Below are 12751 nucleotides of genomic sequence, written 5' to 3' on the forward strand. Positions count from 1 at the left end.
CCCACTGCTCTGATGGCAGCAGAGCCGGCGCAGTCACTGTTCCTGCAGAGGACTGGGCTGCCAGGTTTCACATTTGTCAGAGATCTGCCATTACTCTTAGATTCTCCCATCTGGAGGGCCCATAAAAGGAATCTCTACATCTCTGGTGCAGATTTATTGACTTATTATAGAGGGCTCCTCTTATACTATACTTAGGGAATCCTAACTGGTACATCTTTTTTGTATATGTATTATATATTAAGAGCTTTAAGAATTTCATTTGAGGGAAACAATTAGAAATAGCAGCAGCAGTAGCAGTAATGTTAATGAGTTTCATAATGATAAAGTGTAAACTATAAGAGCCAGGGACCTTGTCTTTTTAGCTCCCTGTCTCTAGCACTGGAATAGTGCCTAGCACATATAGTAGGTGTTCAGTAATAGTTGAATAGATGGATGGATAAATGAGTAATAAATAGTAGCCAGCATTTATGAACTGTTAGTTTGGGAGATACTTCATTAAGTATTTTAAGTTGGTTATTTCATTATCTCCCAATGGTACAATAAAGTATTTTCTGCGATATTTTGCCAAATCTAAATTGTCATTGATTATAAGTCACACTTTTATCTATAACTGAAGAAAAAGAAAAATTGAGCTATAACACACTTTCTTATTACATAGAATTTTTATATCTATGGTAACAACTTTTTTAAAATTTTATATACTTTTATTTATTTACTTATTTATAGAGAGGAAGAGAGAGAAAGGTAAACATGGATTTGTTGTTCTACTTGCATGCTGTCATTGGCTGACTCTGGTATTTGCCCTGACCAGGAATCGGACCCGCAACCTCAGCATGCTGAGACAATGCTCTAACCAACTGAGCTACCCAGGGCCTATAAGAACTGTGTTAGACTTGCTGAGATACAGATATTTTTTGTCATATTATTATGTATACCTAAAAAGGAAAATAAATTTATTCAAGTAATCCTGAAATAATTTCACATTCCAAGTCTGACTCTTGTCCAGTTCTGAGTTACTGATTTTTGTGTTTTTCCACACATTATCAACTTTTGTGCCATTAAGAGTGTTGGCAATGTTTTTTTTAAAAAATTTTTTTATTTATTTACTTTTTTAGATTTTATTTATTCATTTTTATTAGAGAGAGAGGGGGGAGAGAGAGAGAGGGAGAGAGAGAGAGAACAGGGGCAGGAGCAGGAAGCATCAACTCCCATATGTGCATTGACCAGGCAAGCCCAGGGTTTTGAACCAGCAACCTCAGTGTTCCAGGTCGACGCTTTATCCACTGTGCCACCACAGGTCAAGCCGGTAATGTTCTTGATTAAAGAATGCTACTCTACTCTTTTTAGGGGTTTCTTCCAAGCTGCTGATACCCATTCTGCAAGTATTGATGTTGGCATTTTACTATTTGACAAACCTCAGTTAATATTTTTCTCAATTGAAATTTCACTGTTAGACAACTTTTATTCAAAGTTAGCAAAATATAACCAAAACAGTAATAGTGGTTTTCCATAGTGGTTGGATTACTAATATTGATACTTCTTGCTTTCTTCTTTGTAATTGTCTTTTTTCCCCCAAATTTCTGCATATACCCCTAATTAGAACTTGCCTTTGCTTCAGCTGTGGATCATGATCTCACTCTCATCTTCTGCAGGTTTCTCATTTGGGGAGTTCGGGGGTAAATTCCATCACTCTCCCCAGTGGTGGTCATGCTGCCTTAGGTGTAGGAAGTTCATCAATCTGCCCCTGGTGCGACAGGGTTCTCTGCTGACCCCCAGTGGCTATAGGCTGTATGGCAAGAGACGTTTGTAAAGTATTTACTGGTCAGTGCGGTACTCCTACTAACATTTTTAGGAAAGTATTTTGTAATTGTCCTTGAATTAGGCAAGCACATGCTCCTAAATACCAGAGTTACTCTTCCTGTTTGCTTTCCATTGCTAACATTAACCTTCCACATTGTAAATTGAGAAGCTTTATGAGCGCTATGCATAAATGAGGCATTAAGAATAATAAAATAATTATAGACAATTATATTAAAAATATCAAACTTGCTAAGAGAATGGATCTTAATTAGCCTAACCACAAAAAAAAGAAATGTCAATTATGTGAAGTGATAGAAGTGCTAATACTCCAATGACAATCATATTGTAATACTGTAATATATAAATGTGGCACACCAACATATTGTGCAACTGAAATTTACACAATGTTGTATGTCAAGTATATTTCAATGAAACAAATTTAAAAAGAAGAATAAAATATACAGTAAATAATTCATGTGCATAAAACAACTTGGATGTGCAGGCTTAACCTGAGTTTTTTTGTTTGTTTGGTTGGGTTTTTTGTGACAGAGACAGAGAGAGACAGAGAGAGGGACAGAGAGGGATAGATAGACAGGAAGGGAGAGAGATGAGAAGCATTAATTCTTTGTTGTAGCACCTTAGTTGTTCATTGATTGCTTTCTCATATGTGCCTTGACTGGGGTGAGAGGGGGCTACAGCAGAGTGAGTAACCCCTTGCTCAAGCCAGCGACCTGGGGTTCAAGCTGGTGAGCCTTGCTCAAACCAGATGAGCCCACACTAAAGCTGGCAACCTCGGGGTTTCAAACCTGGGTCCTCTGTGTCCCAGCTCAACGCTCTATCCACTGCGCCACCACCTGGTCAGGCACCCAGAGTGTTGAGTAAGCACCCAAACTTTCTTTGTAATTTTTCTGTTTAGGGTTTTATTTTGTTTTTGTGTTTTTGTTTTGGGTTTTCTTTTCTCCCGTAATTGAGGGAGGGCATGGTTGGGAAGAAAGAAAGGTACATTCTTATTTTTATTTATTTATTTATTTTTTGTATTTTTCCAAAGTGAGAAAGTGGGGGAGGCAGACAGACAGACTCCTGCATGTGCCCGACCTGGATCCACCTGGCATGCCCACCAGGGGGTGATGCTCAGCTCTTCTGGGGCGTTGTTTCACTGCAATCGGAGCCATTCTAGCTCCTGAGTTGGAGACCATGGAGCCATCCTCAGCACCTGGGCCAATTTTGCTCCAATGGAGCCTTGGCTGCAGGAGGAGAAGAGAGAAAGGAGAGGGGGAATGGTGGAGAAGCAGATGGGTGCCTCTCCTGTGTGCTCTGGCCGGGACTCAAACCCGGGACTTCCACACACCGGCCAACACTCTACTGCTCAGCCAACCAGCCAGGGCTAACTGTACATTCTTATTAGCAGTGGTTCTTATCCTGGAACCACAAGAACAGTCAAACCTATCTGTTGAAATTATTTGCCTCTTCGTACTGTCTGCCATGGATAGCTGTAGCCGGGTGGACACTGCTGATATAGGACCATGAGGCAGTCTCCCCGTTTGGCACCCTACTGGGCATCAGTGAGGGAGGCAGGCAGACAGAGCCCATCAAGGAAAAGTAAGTGAGCATTGAAACAAAAGTACTTGCTAATTTTCCAATCAGTGAGCTGTTAACCTTCTGTAATTTATAATTCCTTTGATATCCATTCTAACACTTGATCCATCCAGTTAATAAAAAAATTATTATACCTCTTAAGTCATTTTTTGGTATATTGTCAAAATATCATATTGTAATTATCTTAAAATTGCTTTTGCCAAAGCTTGTAAAAAGTTGCCTTTATGTCTGAGATTATTGATCAATGTAATTTTAAGGTTTTTGCTTTTTAATAATTAACAGCCACCTCACTGTGCAGCACTCCTGCTGTGTGATGTTGTTTGAGGATTAAGCAAGCCTCTGCTCCCCCCGTAGTTTTCAAGCATCATTAATCTTCAATCCATAAGTAGAATTTTAAGGCATCCTAAAGGTTGCAGTGTTTAACTTTGTAGACAGACGTGTTATTCGTGCCAAGACTATTGCAATAGCTTCCTTACTAGTGTCCCCTAGTATAGTTGTTTCTGCTGTCAGCTCTCCTAGAAAATTAAGGTGGTCAGCGGAGGCTTATTGCAGTTCTGTGTGTTATGTTTTGGTTTTTTTTACAACTACTAGAAATAGAGGCAAGACTGATTGATTTTCATTGTATTTTGTGCCACCATTTTAGAATTCTGCCCTCATTTTTGCTCAGTTAAGAAAAACATTTTCAGACCCTGGCCCAGTATCTCTCTCTCTCTCTCTCTCCTTTCTCTCTCTCTCTCTCTCTCTCTCTCCTTCTTTCTCTCTCTCTCTCTCTCTCTCTCTCTCTCTCTCTCCTCCTCCCTTTCTCTCAGTTTGGAAAACTAAAAGAAAAAAAAACCCAGTTTCATCTGTTTTAGACCACTTCAGTGCTCTCTAAGGTCACCATTCTAAAAATTCAGTGCATCTTTTATCATTCTCGTACATGACATGGGTATCTTAGTAATTGTGATTCCTAAAATGTGACATCAGCATACATTTTGATTTAGGTTCTTATTTTGAGACTATAAACACAAATTTTAATGATCTTTAAAAGAAAAGAATCTTCACTAAGAATATATTCTTAGGTCATAATAAAGGTGTAGTTTTTTTTTTTAAATGTGTGTATACTACTGAGTTTCGGTTTTTTATTGTAATAACTTACAAACAATTTTCATATTTAGGATTATAAATTATTCTTCTAGCAAAGAATCTAATATTAGCTGTTAGCCTTTGAAAGTGATTTAAATTTAATTTTCTTTTATTAAATGCTGTAATAGGCCTTAGTGTAGAGTGACTTGAATAACTATTTTCAAAATTGGAATTTTGTGCATTCTAATTCCTTTCTGGAATATATCTATAGTAATGTTCACTAACGTTTATTTAGTTTCCTGTGTCATGCATTTGTGTTATCTCATTTCGTTCTTAAAACAGTCTTACATGGTAGAAATTATTGTCCTTACTTAACAGATAAGAAACTAAGGCACAGATAGTGCAAGCTACAAGTTATACAGCCAGTAAATACCAAATTTGGGATTTAAAGAGGTAATATATGTCCAGAGCTTGCCCTCTTAGCCAGTACACACTCATCACGATTGACTTTTTTTCCTCTCACACTGAAAAAGAATTATTGAACCAAAATGTCTTACTAAGTGTAAGGTTTGGATTGTTTGGCTAATGGGCTTTACCCAGATCACATACAAGGGTGAAGTTAATTATTTTTTCATTCTTTTAGCTGATATAGCCCAGAGATATAGGATAAGCAAATATCCAACCCTCAAATTGTTTCGTAATGGGATGATGATGAAGCGGGAATACAGGGGTCAGCGATCCGTGAAAGCACTTGCAGATTACATCAGGCAACAGAAAAGTGACCCTATTCAAGAACTTCATGATTTAGCAGAAATCACCACTCTTGATGTAAGTTGTAAAATTTGGCTGGATCAAATGAACACTGCCTGTTTGATTAATGTAAACAAATTCTTATGCAATCAAAGGCTCTCTGTACATTTTCTTGTAGTTCATTGCAATGGACATATTTGACATATACATACTTAGCAAGTTGAAATTTTCTTCAGTTTGTCAAAAATGCTAATGTTTTACTGAAACTTTGAATAAAATGTATAGCATTCAGTAAAGTTGCACTAATTTGAATTGGTTGAGGTCAAGTGGTCGCCTGAATTATGAAGAAATAGATGTTAACATCAGGCCTGTACAACCAAATTTCTGTATTTTCCTTAGTGGAGACCCTCCAAGTGGCTGCTCTGATTATACCTGTACCCGCTCTTTGATGTGTGTTTCAGTGTCCTTTAAAATAGCCCCCTTAATAATGAGCTCAGTAAACCCTTCGTACACTAAGTAGTGTTTAAAAAACAAAAACAATTGTGTTTGGGCTTTAGATGGTCATTGTCAGGTTTGAGATTTTATTTTTATCCTACTTTCTTACTAGTAAGTAAACCAGTTGTGGTTTCATGGATGCTGTCAAAAGACATAAGGCTTATGGGTCAGTGGCAAAGGACTTGATTGCTCATATTACAGCCACCAGTGGGAGTGTGTTTGCATGTTTCTTTGACCCCCTCCCCCAAGTCTTGTGGAGATGACACAGGGGCCCAGTTGGATGCCTGCATGTGCAGTAGGTGTGTTAAAGGAGAACTCTGGGCTCCAGGAACCCCCATATCAGTGCTAGTAGTAAGCCTGCTCTCTGTCCCAGAAGGAGACCATTGTTACCTCAGTTCAGTGATGCTCGTTGCAAGCAGGACCCTGAGAAGTCTGGGAAAGAGGGGTCAGGGTTTTGCAGTTTGTGTCTACCTGCATGTGTAACAGTGTGAGAGACCCATGGAGGAATCTCCACCAACAGTCAGTCACATGTTAATAATTGATGTTCTATTTTAAAATATTTTAGAATTAGTCACCTTATTTAGGAAAAGAGTCATTGATTAAATAGTTATCTATTTCTTGAACTTTTAAAATAAAATGTGAGAAAGAAATGTTCATAATTACATTAGACTGTATAGCTAAGACTCTTTTCAATCATGTTATCTTTAATAGTTTTGAACTAGGTATTAAAAGCCAAATATGTTATTTATAGTTGTACTTCATTTGGAGATAATTTGATCAAGCTGGGTAAATGAAATAACATGGTTATAGAACTGTATATGTTTGTAAAATAATTATATTATTTTACAGCGCAGCAAAAGAAGTATCATTGGATATTTTGAACAAAAGGATTCAGAACACTATAGAGTTTTTGAAAGAGTAGCAAATATTTTGCACGATGACTGTGCCTTCTATTCTGCATTTGGGTAAGTATCGTGGTTGAGAGTGTGTTAGTGAGAGTGGGTCAGTTTGGCTGAGATATTAAAAGTAAAAAATAGAGAATTCATGGATGAGTCTGACTTACAAGCAAATAATGTGTGATTAGTCTATGTGACCACATCAATGACCTTGATCCCAAGTTAGTAGTAATAGTCTGGGTTTAAAAGTAGGTTTTTAGTGCTAAAAATGCTAATCCAAATTTATAAAATACCAAGTCACAAAAGCAGCTAAAATTTTCCTTTAAAAAATCTCCCTTGTATTAAATTTTTATTTAATAAATTTTAAAAATATATGCTTTAGTTAGTATTGCATAGCCTTGTCAGTAGGAAAAATAATGGACAGGTATATATTTCAAAAATATAATTCACACATAAAAACAGCCAGCTCTGCTTCATTCGGGTATATTATTGTTATTATTTTTCTTAAAAACTATTAGTACTACATCTCTCTTCCCATTAGGGCTGTTTCAAAACCAGAAAGATATAGTGGGGACAGCATAATCTACAAACCACCAGGGGTAAGTTGCTGTTTTGTAGTGTATATAATTTTAAATATAAATTAAATATCAATACATGAATTAATTAACAGTCTGTCATTGTAATTTTTCCCACACAAAAATAGAATCTGTATTTTTTCAATTCATAGTTTTCATTTTAATGTTTGCAGTGTTTTGACATACTGAAGTTTTAAATTTTTATGTGGTCACATGAATGAGATTTTTGCTTATAAAGCTCATTTCCTGTTCTGAGGTTAGAAAATTATTGGCCTGTATTTTCTGTGAGTGCATGTCTTTAGAAGTAGGTTACATAGCATGACCTCCAGGTCATCAGAATCTGGTAGTGTCTCACCGTGTAGTTTGGTTGTTAAGAGCATGGGTTCTGGAATGAGCCTGAGTCTTAATGTCAGACCTGCCACTTTCCTAAGTGTTTATCTCTGGGGAAGTTTCTTAGCTTCTCTGTGCTTCAGTTTTTTCATCTGCAGAAATGGCTATAATAATAATAGTCCGCTTTAGTGGATGTTTTTAGGACTAAATGAGTTAACATACATAAAGTACTTACAACAGTGCTTGGACATAGTAAGTTTACTCAGTTCATGTTAGCTATTATTGTTATCATTTTAGGTACTTCATAACTATTCACTTTTGAGTCTATATGGAAATAGATAGTGTAGATAATGAATATTGGAGATGGCTATGCCTTAGATTTATATGGTATCTTCTATTTTTCAAGGCTTTTTCACTGGAAATTTTCTTCTAATATCTTCAACTCTAAGAGATAGCTAACTTGTTTCTTTGGATAATTATTCTTTTTCACAATGCCTGCCTGCCATTGGTGAAGATACTGATAAACAGTTGATTGGCTCAAATCCAAGGAAAAGCAGAAGGCTTAGGTATCAGAGGTTGGATAATCAGGTCCGTGACAACTACAGAATTAGCTTTTTACCATTTGCAGCCCTCTTTCTCAGAAGTTCCATGTTTTTTGCTTCTTTGTATTCCCTGTAGATTTTCTGGGGTCATGGGTGGCTTTAAGAATGCATTTTTGCTGGCACAGATTAGATTTGCTTAATACATATATTTTTGTTTTTATAACAGCATTCTGCTCCAGATATGGTATACTTGGGATCTATGGCAAATTTTGATGGGACTTACAATTGGATTCAAGATAAATGTGTTCCTCTTGTCCGAGAAATAACGTTTGAAAATGGAGAGGTATGGGATTTCTAATGTGGGCCATTATTTTTTAATTCAGATTTCTGAAAAAGCAAATTTTGTCTACTCCTCTTACTGTTTTATTATATACTGACCTGTAGTAAAAATTTCTGTACTGCAGGCCAGTGTTTCTCACCTGTGTTGTTCCAGGACCCTCTGTTGCATTTCCTGCAATGTCAGTGGTACAGTCTTGAAAGTGAATTTGAAAGTGCCTCTCAGGTGATTCTGATAACCACCCTTGGTTAAGATTCTTGTCCAAGGGCTGTCCTTTAGAAGCAATGCTCTGCAGGTTTTAGTTACCTTTAACTATATAGAGTGAGTAATCCTTTGCCATTTATCCTAAAACAGTGAAGTTATGAAAGCAGTCATCAGTTATCATGTGCCTGAAATAAAGCAAACTTACAGCTTCCACAGAAACAGAGCACAAAATGCTCAGAGGCTGAAGAGCAGGTACAAAGGGCTGCGTCTGTGAGGTAGCCCTCCCTGTTGTATTCAAAACACCTTCCGTTTCCTGTCACTCCTTTTTAAAACCCACAGTCTCAGAATGCAATTTTTAAAAAATGTTTTAAGTACAATTTAAAAAACCTTTTATATTCATATACACTTCAAAAAATTATAGTGTGTATGGCTCAAATTTGAATATATGTCCTAAACAATTAACACACAGTAAATACACTCCAATAATCACCATTGGATCAGAAGTTAGCAATTCTGTAAAGTAATCAGACATAAATATTTTAGGCTTTGAGGATCATACAGTCTCTATTGTCAAAACACCTACACTATGGAGTTGTGGCACAAAAGCACCTTAGTATTTAAGTGTGGTCATGTTCCAGTAAAGCTTGCTCGCTTGTGTTCTATTCTTTGTTTATTTATTAAATGAACACCTCTGCTACTTTTCTCATTCTCTTGGCTTCAGGTATACTTGGCTGAATTACTTACATTTTTATTATATTAGCTCATTTAGTCCTCAGAGGCTTAAAAAGAGTAACTTATCATAATTATTCATTCACCTGCTTTGTTCTTGCAGAGATAGTTTCAGAACTAGAGTTGAAAGGTCTGGACTGGTAAATCTTAAACAATAAAACAGGAGTTCCAACTACTCCTAAATCGTGTAAACTGTGGGCAAACCTCTGAATCTAGCTGTCTTTTTTTTTTTAATTAATTTATTTTTTTACAGAGACAGAGAGTCAGAGAGAGGGACAGATAGGGACAGACAGACAGGAACGAGAGAGATGAGAAGCATCAATCATCAATTTTTTGTTGCGACACCTTAGTTGTTCATTGACTGCTTTCTCATATGTGCCTTGACCATGGGCCTTCAGCAGACCGAGTAACCCCTTGCTCGAGTCAGCGACCTTGGGCTCAAGCTGGTGAGCTTTGCTCAAACCAGATGAGCCCACACTCAAGCTGGTGAACTCGAGGTCTCGAACCTGGGTCCTCTGCATCCCAGTCCGACGCTCTATCCACTGCACCATCGCCTGGTCAGGCTGAATCTAGCTGTCTTGATATCCCGTTCCTGAATCTTTTAACATCTGCTTGGTAGAGAATATGTTGACGGACATGGGAACACTTAGAAGCCCACGCAGCATAAACTGCCAACTACTATGTTTATGTAAATGAGTTCAGCAGATAGATTTTTTTTTTCAAACTAATCTGCTTATTACTTTTCTCCTAATAGTTTTTAGTTTATCCATACTTTTGTTTAGTCTAATAAATATGTTATATTTGTTTTGACTTTTAACTCCCTGGCTCTTAAGTTTTGTAAAGGTCACTGCTAAGTCTTTTTTCCCAGTTAGTATTTTTTGTCCTCATTTATTCCATCATAGGTTGATTGCACATTATTGCATACAAAAATCTGAGCAAAAGAGCAGTACAATCAGATTCTGTGTGTTTAAGGGGTAGTCCACACGTACAGATAATATAATATAAAGACATGTCATACCACATGAGAGGCACTGAGGAAATATCTGGGAACTCAGAGGAGAAGTGGGTCAGGATCAGAGATGGTTTTCTAGAAGAGGCTTCCGTCCAGAAACAAAAGGGGTAAAAGAGAAATAGAAGTACTATTGGAAACCAGGAAATAAGAGAAGGAGACTGCATTAATACTGAGTGTTGAAGGTGGTTAGACTTTAAATGGAGATACTAAGAGGAAGTTGGAAATCTAGACTTGGATTCTGAACTGGAGCTGGTAATGGAGAGGTACAGATAAGGGACCATTTAGAAGTGCTGATTAAGGTTCTTGAACTAGTTGAAGTTACCAGGCTAGAGCAGAGAAGTCCAAAGACAGAACCATGGGGAGTAAGTAGTAGCACTGTGTTAGGGAAAGAGACAGTGTGAGCCCTATAGAGTGGGGAAGAGGAGACTTCACATCAGCTTGCAAAAGATCAGTGCAATGCCAGGACTGGGGGCAGGCAAGATGGGGAGTGATGCTAATGAGTGTGGGGTTTCTTTTGGAGTGAGGAAATGATGTGGAATTAGGTAGTGTTAATGTTCGCAGACCTTGTAAATATAGTAAAACCCACCAAACTGTACACATTAAAATGGTGAATTTCGCCCTGGCCGGTTGGCTCAGCGGTAGAGCGTCGGCCTGGCACGCAGGGGACCCGGGTTCGATTCCCGGCCAGGGCACATAGGAGAAGCGCCCATTTGCTTCTCCACCCCTCCCCTTCCTCTCTGTCTCTCTCTTCCCCTCCCGCAGCCAAGGCTCCATTGGAGCAAAGATGGCCCGGGCGCTGAAGATGGCTCCTTGGCCTCTGCCCAGGCGCTAGAGTGGCTCTGGTCGCAGCAGAGCGACGCCCCGGAGGGGCAGAGCATCGCCCCCTGGTGGGCAGAGCATCGCCCCTGGTGGGCGTGCCGGGTGGATCCCGGTCGGGCGCATGCGGGAGTCTGTCTGACTGTCTCTCCCCGTTTCCAGCTTCAGAAAAATACCAAAAAAAAAAAAAAAAAGTGAATTTCGTGATATGTGGATTATATCTCAATTTTTAAAAAGGTAGACATGACAAGAAGCTTTGTAATCTATTGTGTATGAGTGTAACAGGTTTACACATGGAGCTACGTACCAGAAGAAAACTCTTCTGTAAGATAGGTTCTAGTTGTTTTAGGGTATAGTACATTTGAGCTTTCTGCTGAGGCAGTTTCTAAATTACAGAAAGACATGCAAAAGGATAGATCGAAATATTTAATATTACTAGGCCCTTTCTGGACTTAGCATTTGTTAGAACTTAGCATTTATCAGAGAAAATAAATGATTAAAATCTCTCTACACATCACATTTCTCTTATACTATTCTCCAATAATAACACATTTTAAAGCACTTTATAATTTTGAGGCACTTTTTTGTATGTATCTATACCAGGTATGTAAACACACGTATACAGTGGTAGATATTTGTTAATGTAGGAAAATTGCATATTGATTAAAAGCTGGCTATGTTATGGGGGTTTTGTTATTTGCTCTTAACCAAACCCGTTTCAGCTTTGGGTGGGTTTCACGTAAGTGTTTGCGTATTCCTTAAAATGAGCAGAAGTTTGCAAATCAATTAGATTTATTTACTGCTGGTACACTCAGCTTTTCAGTGTTATCTGTGAAGACAGTTCACCCCACCCTAAAGTCTGGTGGAAAACATGTTTACCCCACCCTAATATCAACGTCTTGATAAAGAACCAGCGTAGTTTCTCCTTTGGTCAACTCATTCTTCAAATGCCATGGCTTCATCCAGTGCTAGCTAAACAGACCTGCCCAGTGGTTACTGGAAGGCAGACCAGTTCTGCAGTAGAGCAGGGCATAGGGGCCTCTGAGTGCCTGGGCACTTCTGGTGGAGGGAGGGAGTTCCTTCTGCCATTAAGCTGACGTGTATTTATAGCACTGGACATTTTTTTCTGGGATGTTGCAACTGTGGCATGCTACATGGGTTGGATTCAAAATTGCTCCTACCTAGAAAATCGCTAGGATGGAATGGAGAGGCCTGCTAATTCTCATTGAATACTTCTCTGCACAGGAACTGACAGAAGAAGGACTGCCGTTCCTAATACTCTTCCACATGAAAGAAGATACAGAGAGTTTAGAAATATTCCAGAATGAAGTGGCTCGACAATTAATAAGTGAAAAAGGTAGACAGATTAAGGTGTTTATTTTCATCCTTTCTCTTTTGTTTCTTTTTTCCCACCCCTCCCCCCTTATAACCGTATAATTTTCATGCAAATATGGGGGTGGGAGGCTTTAGTAAAGAGATAATATGAACAGTGCCTTAAAAAAAAAAATCGCGGCTGTTTTAGCTCCCTAAAACCAAATAGCAAAAAAAGAGGGGTCACAGGTGGACGCCTTTTGAGACACTTTCTTCTAGCACCTTGTACTTGC

The 12751-nt window shown here is 38.3% G+C and overlaps 1 protein-coding gene across 1 annotated transcript in view; it reads left to right on the top strand.

Annotated features, from left to right (window-relative positions):
• ERP44 (endoplasmic reticulum protein 44) overlaps positions 1-12751 on the top strand; it is a 93035-nt gene that overhangs the window by 63131 nt on the left and 17153 nt on the right. Inside the window, exons 5-9 of the mRNA XM_066367559.1 lie at positions 5105-5289; positions 6556-6671; positions 7144-7201; positions 8276-8392; positions 12393-12504. Coding sequence (XP_066223656.1) covers positions 5105-5289; positions 6556-6671; positions 7144-7201; positions 8276-8392; positions 12393-12504 — 588 coding nt within the window. The remainder of the gene's footprint in view (positions 1-5104; positions 5290-6555; positions 6672-7143; positions 7202-8275; positions 8393-12392; positions 12505-12751) is intronic.

The sequence above is a fragment of the Saccopteryx leptura genome, chromosome 2 (genome assembly GCF_036850995.1).
Source record: "Saccopteryx leptura isolate mSacLep1 chromosome 2, mSacLep1_pri_phased_curated, whole genome shotgun sequence".
NCBI classification, from domain to species: Eukaryota; Metazoa; Chordata; class Mammalia; order Chiroptera; family Emballonuridae; genus Saccopteryx; species Saccopteryx leptura.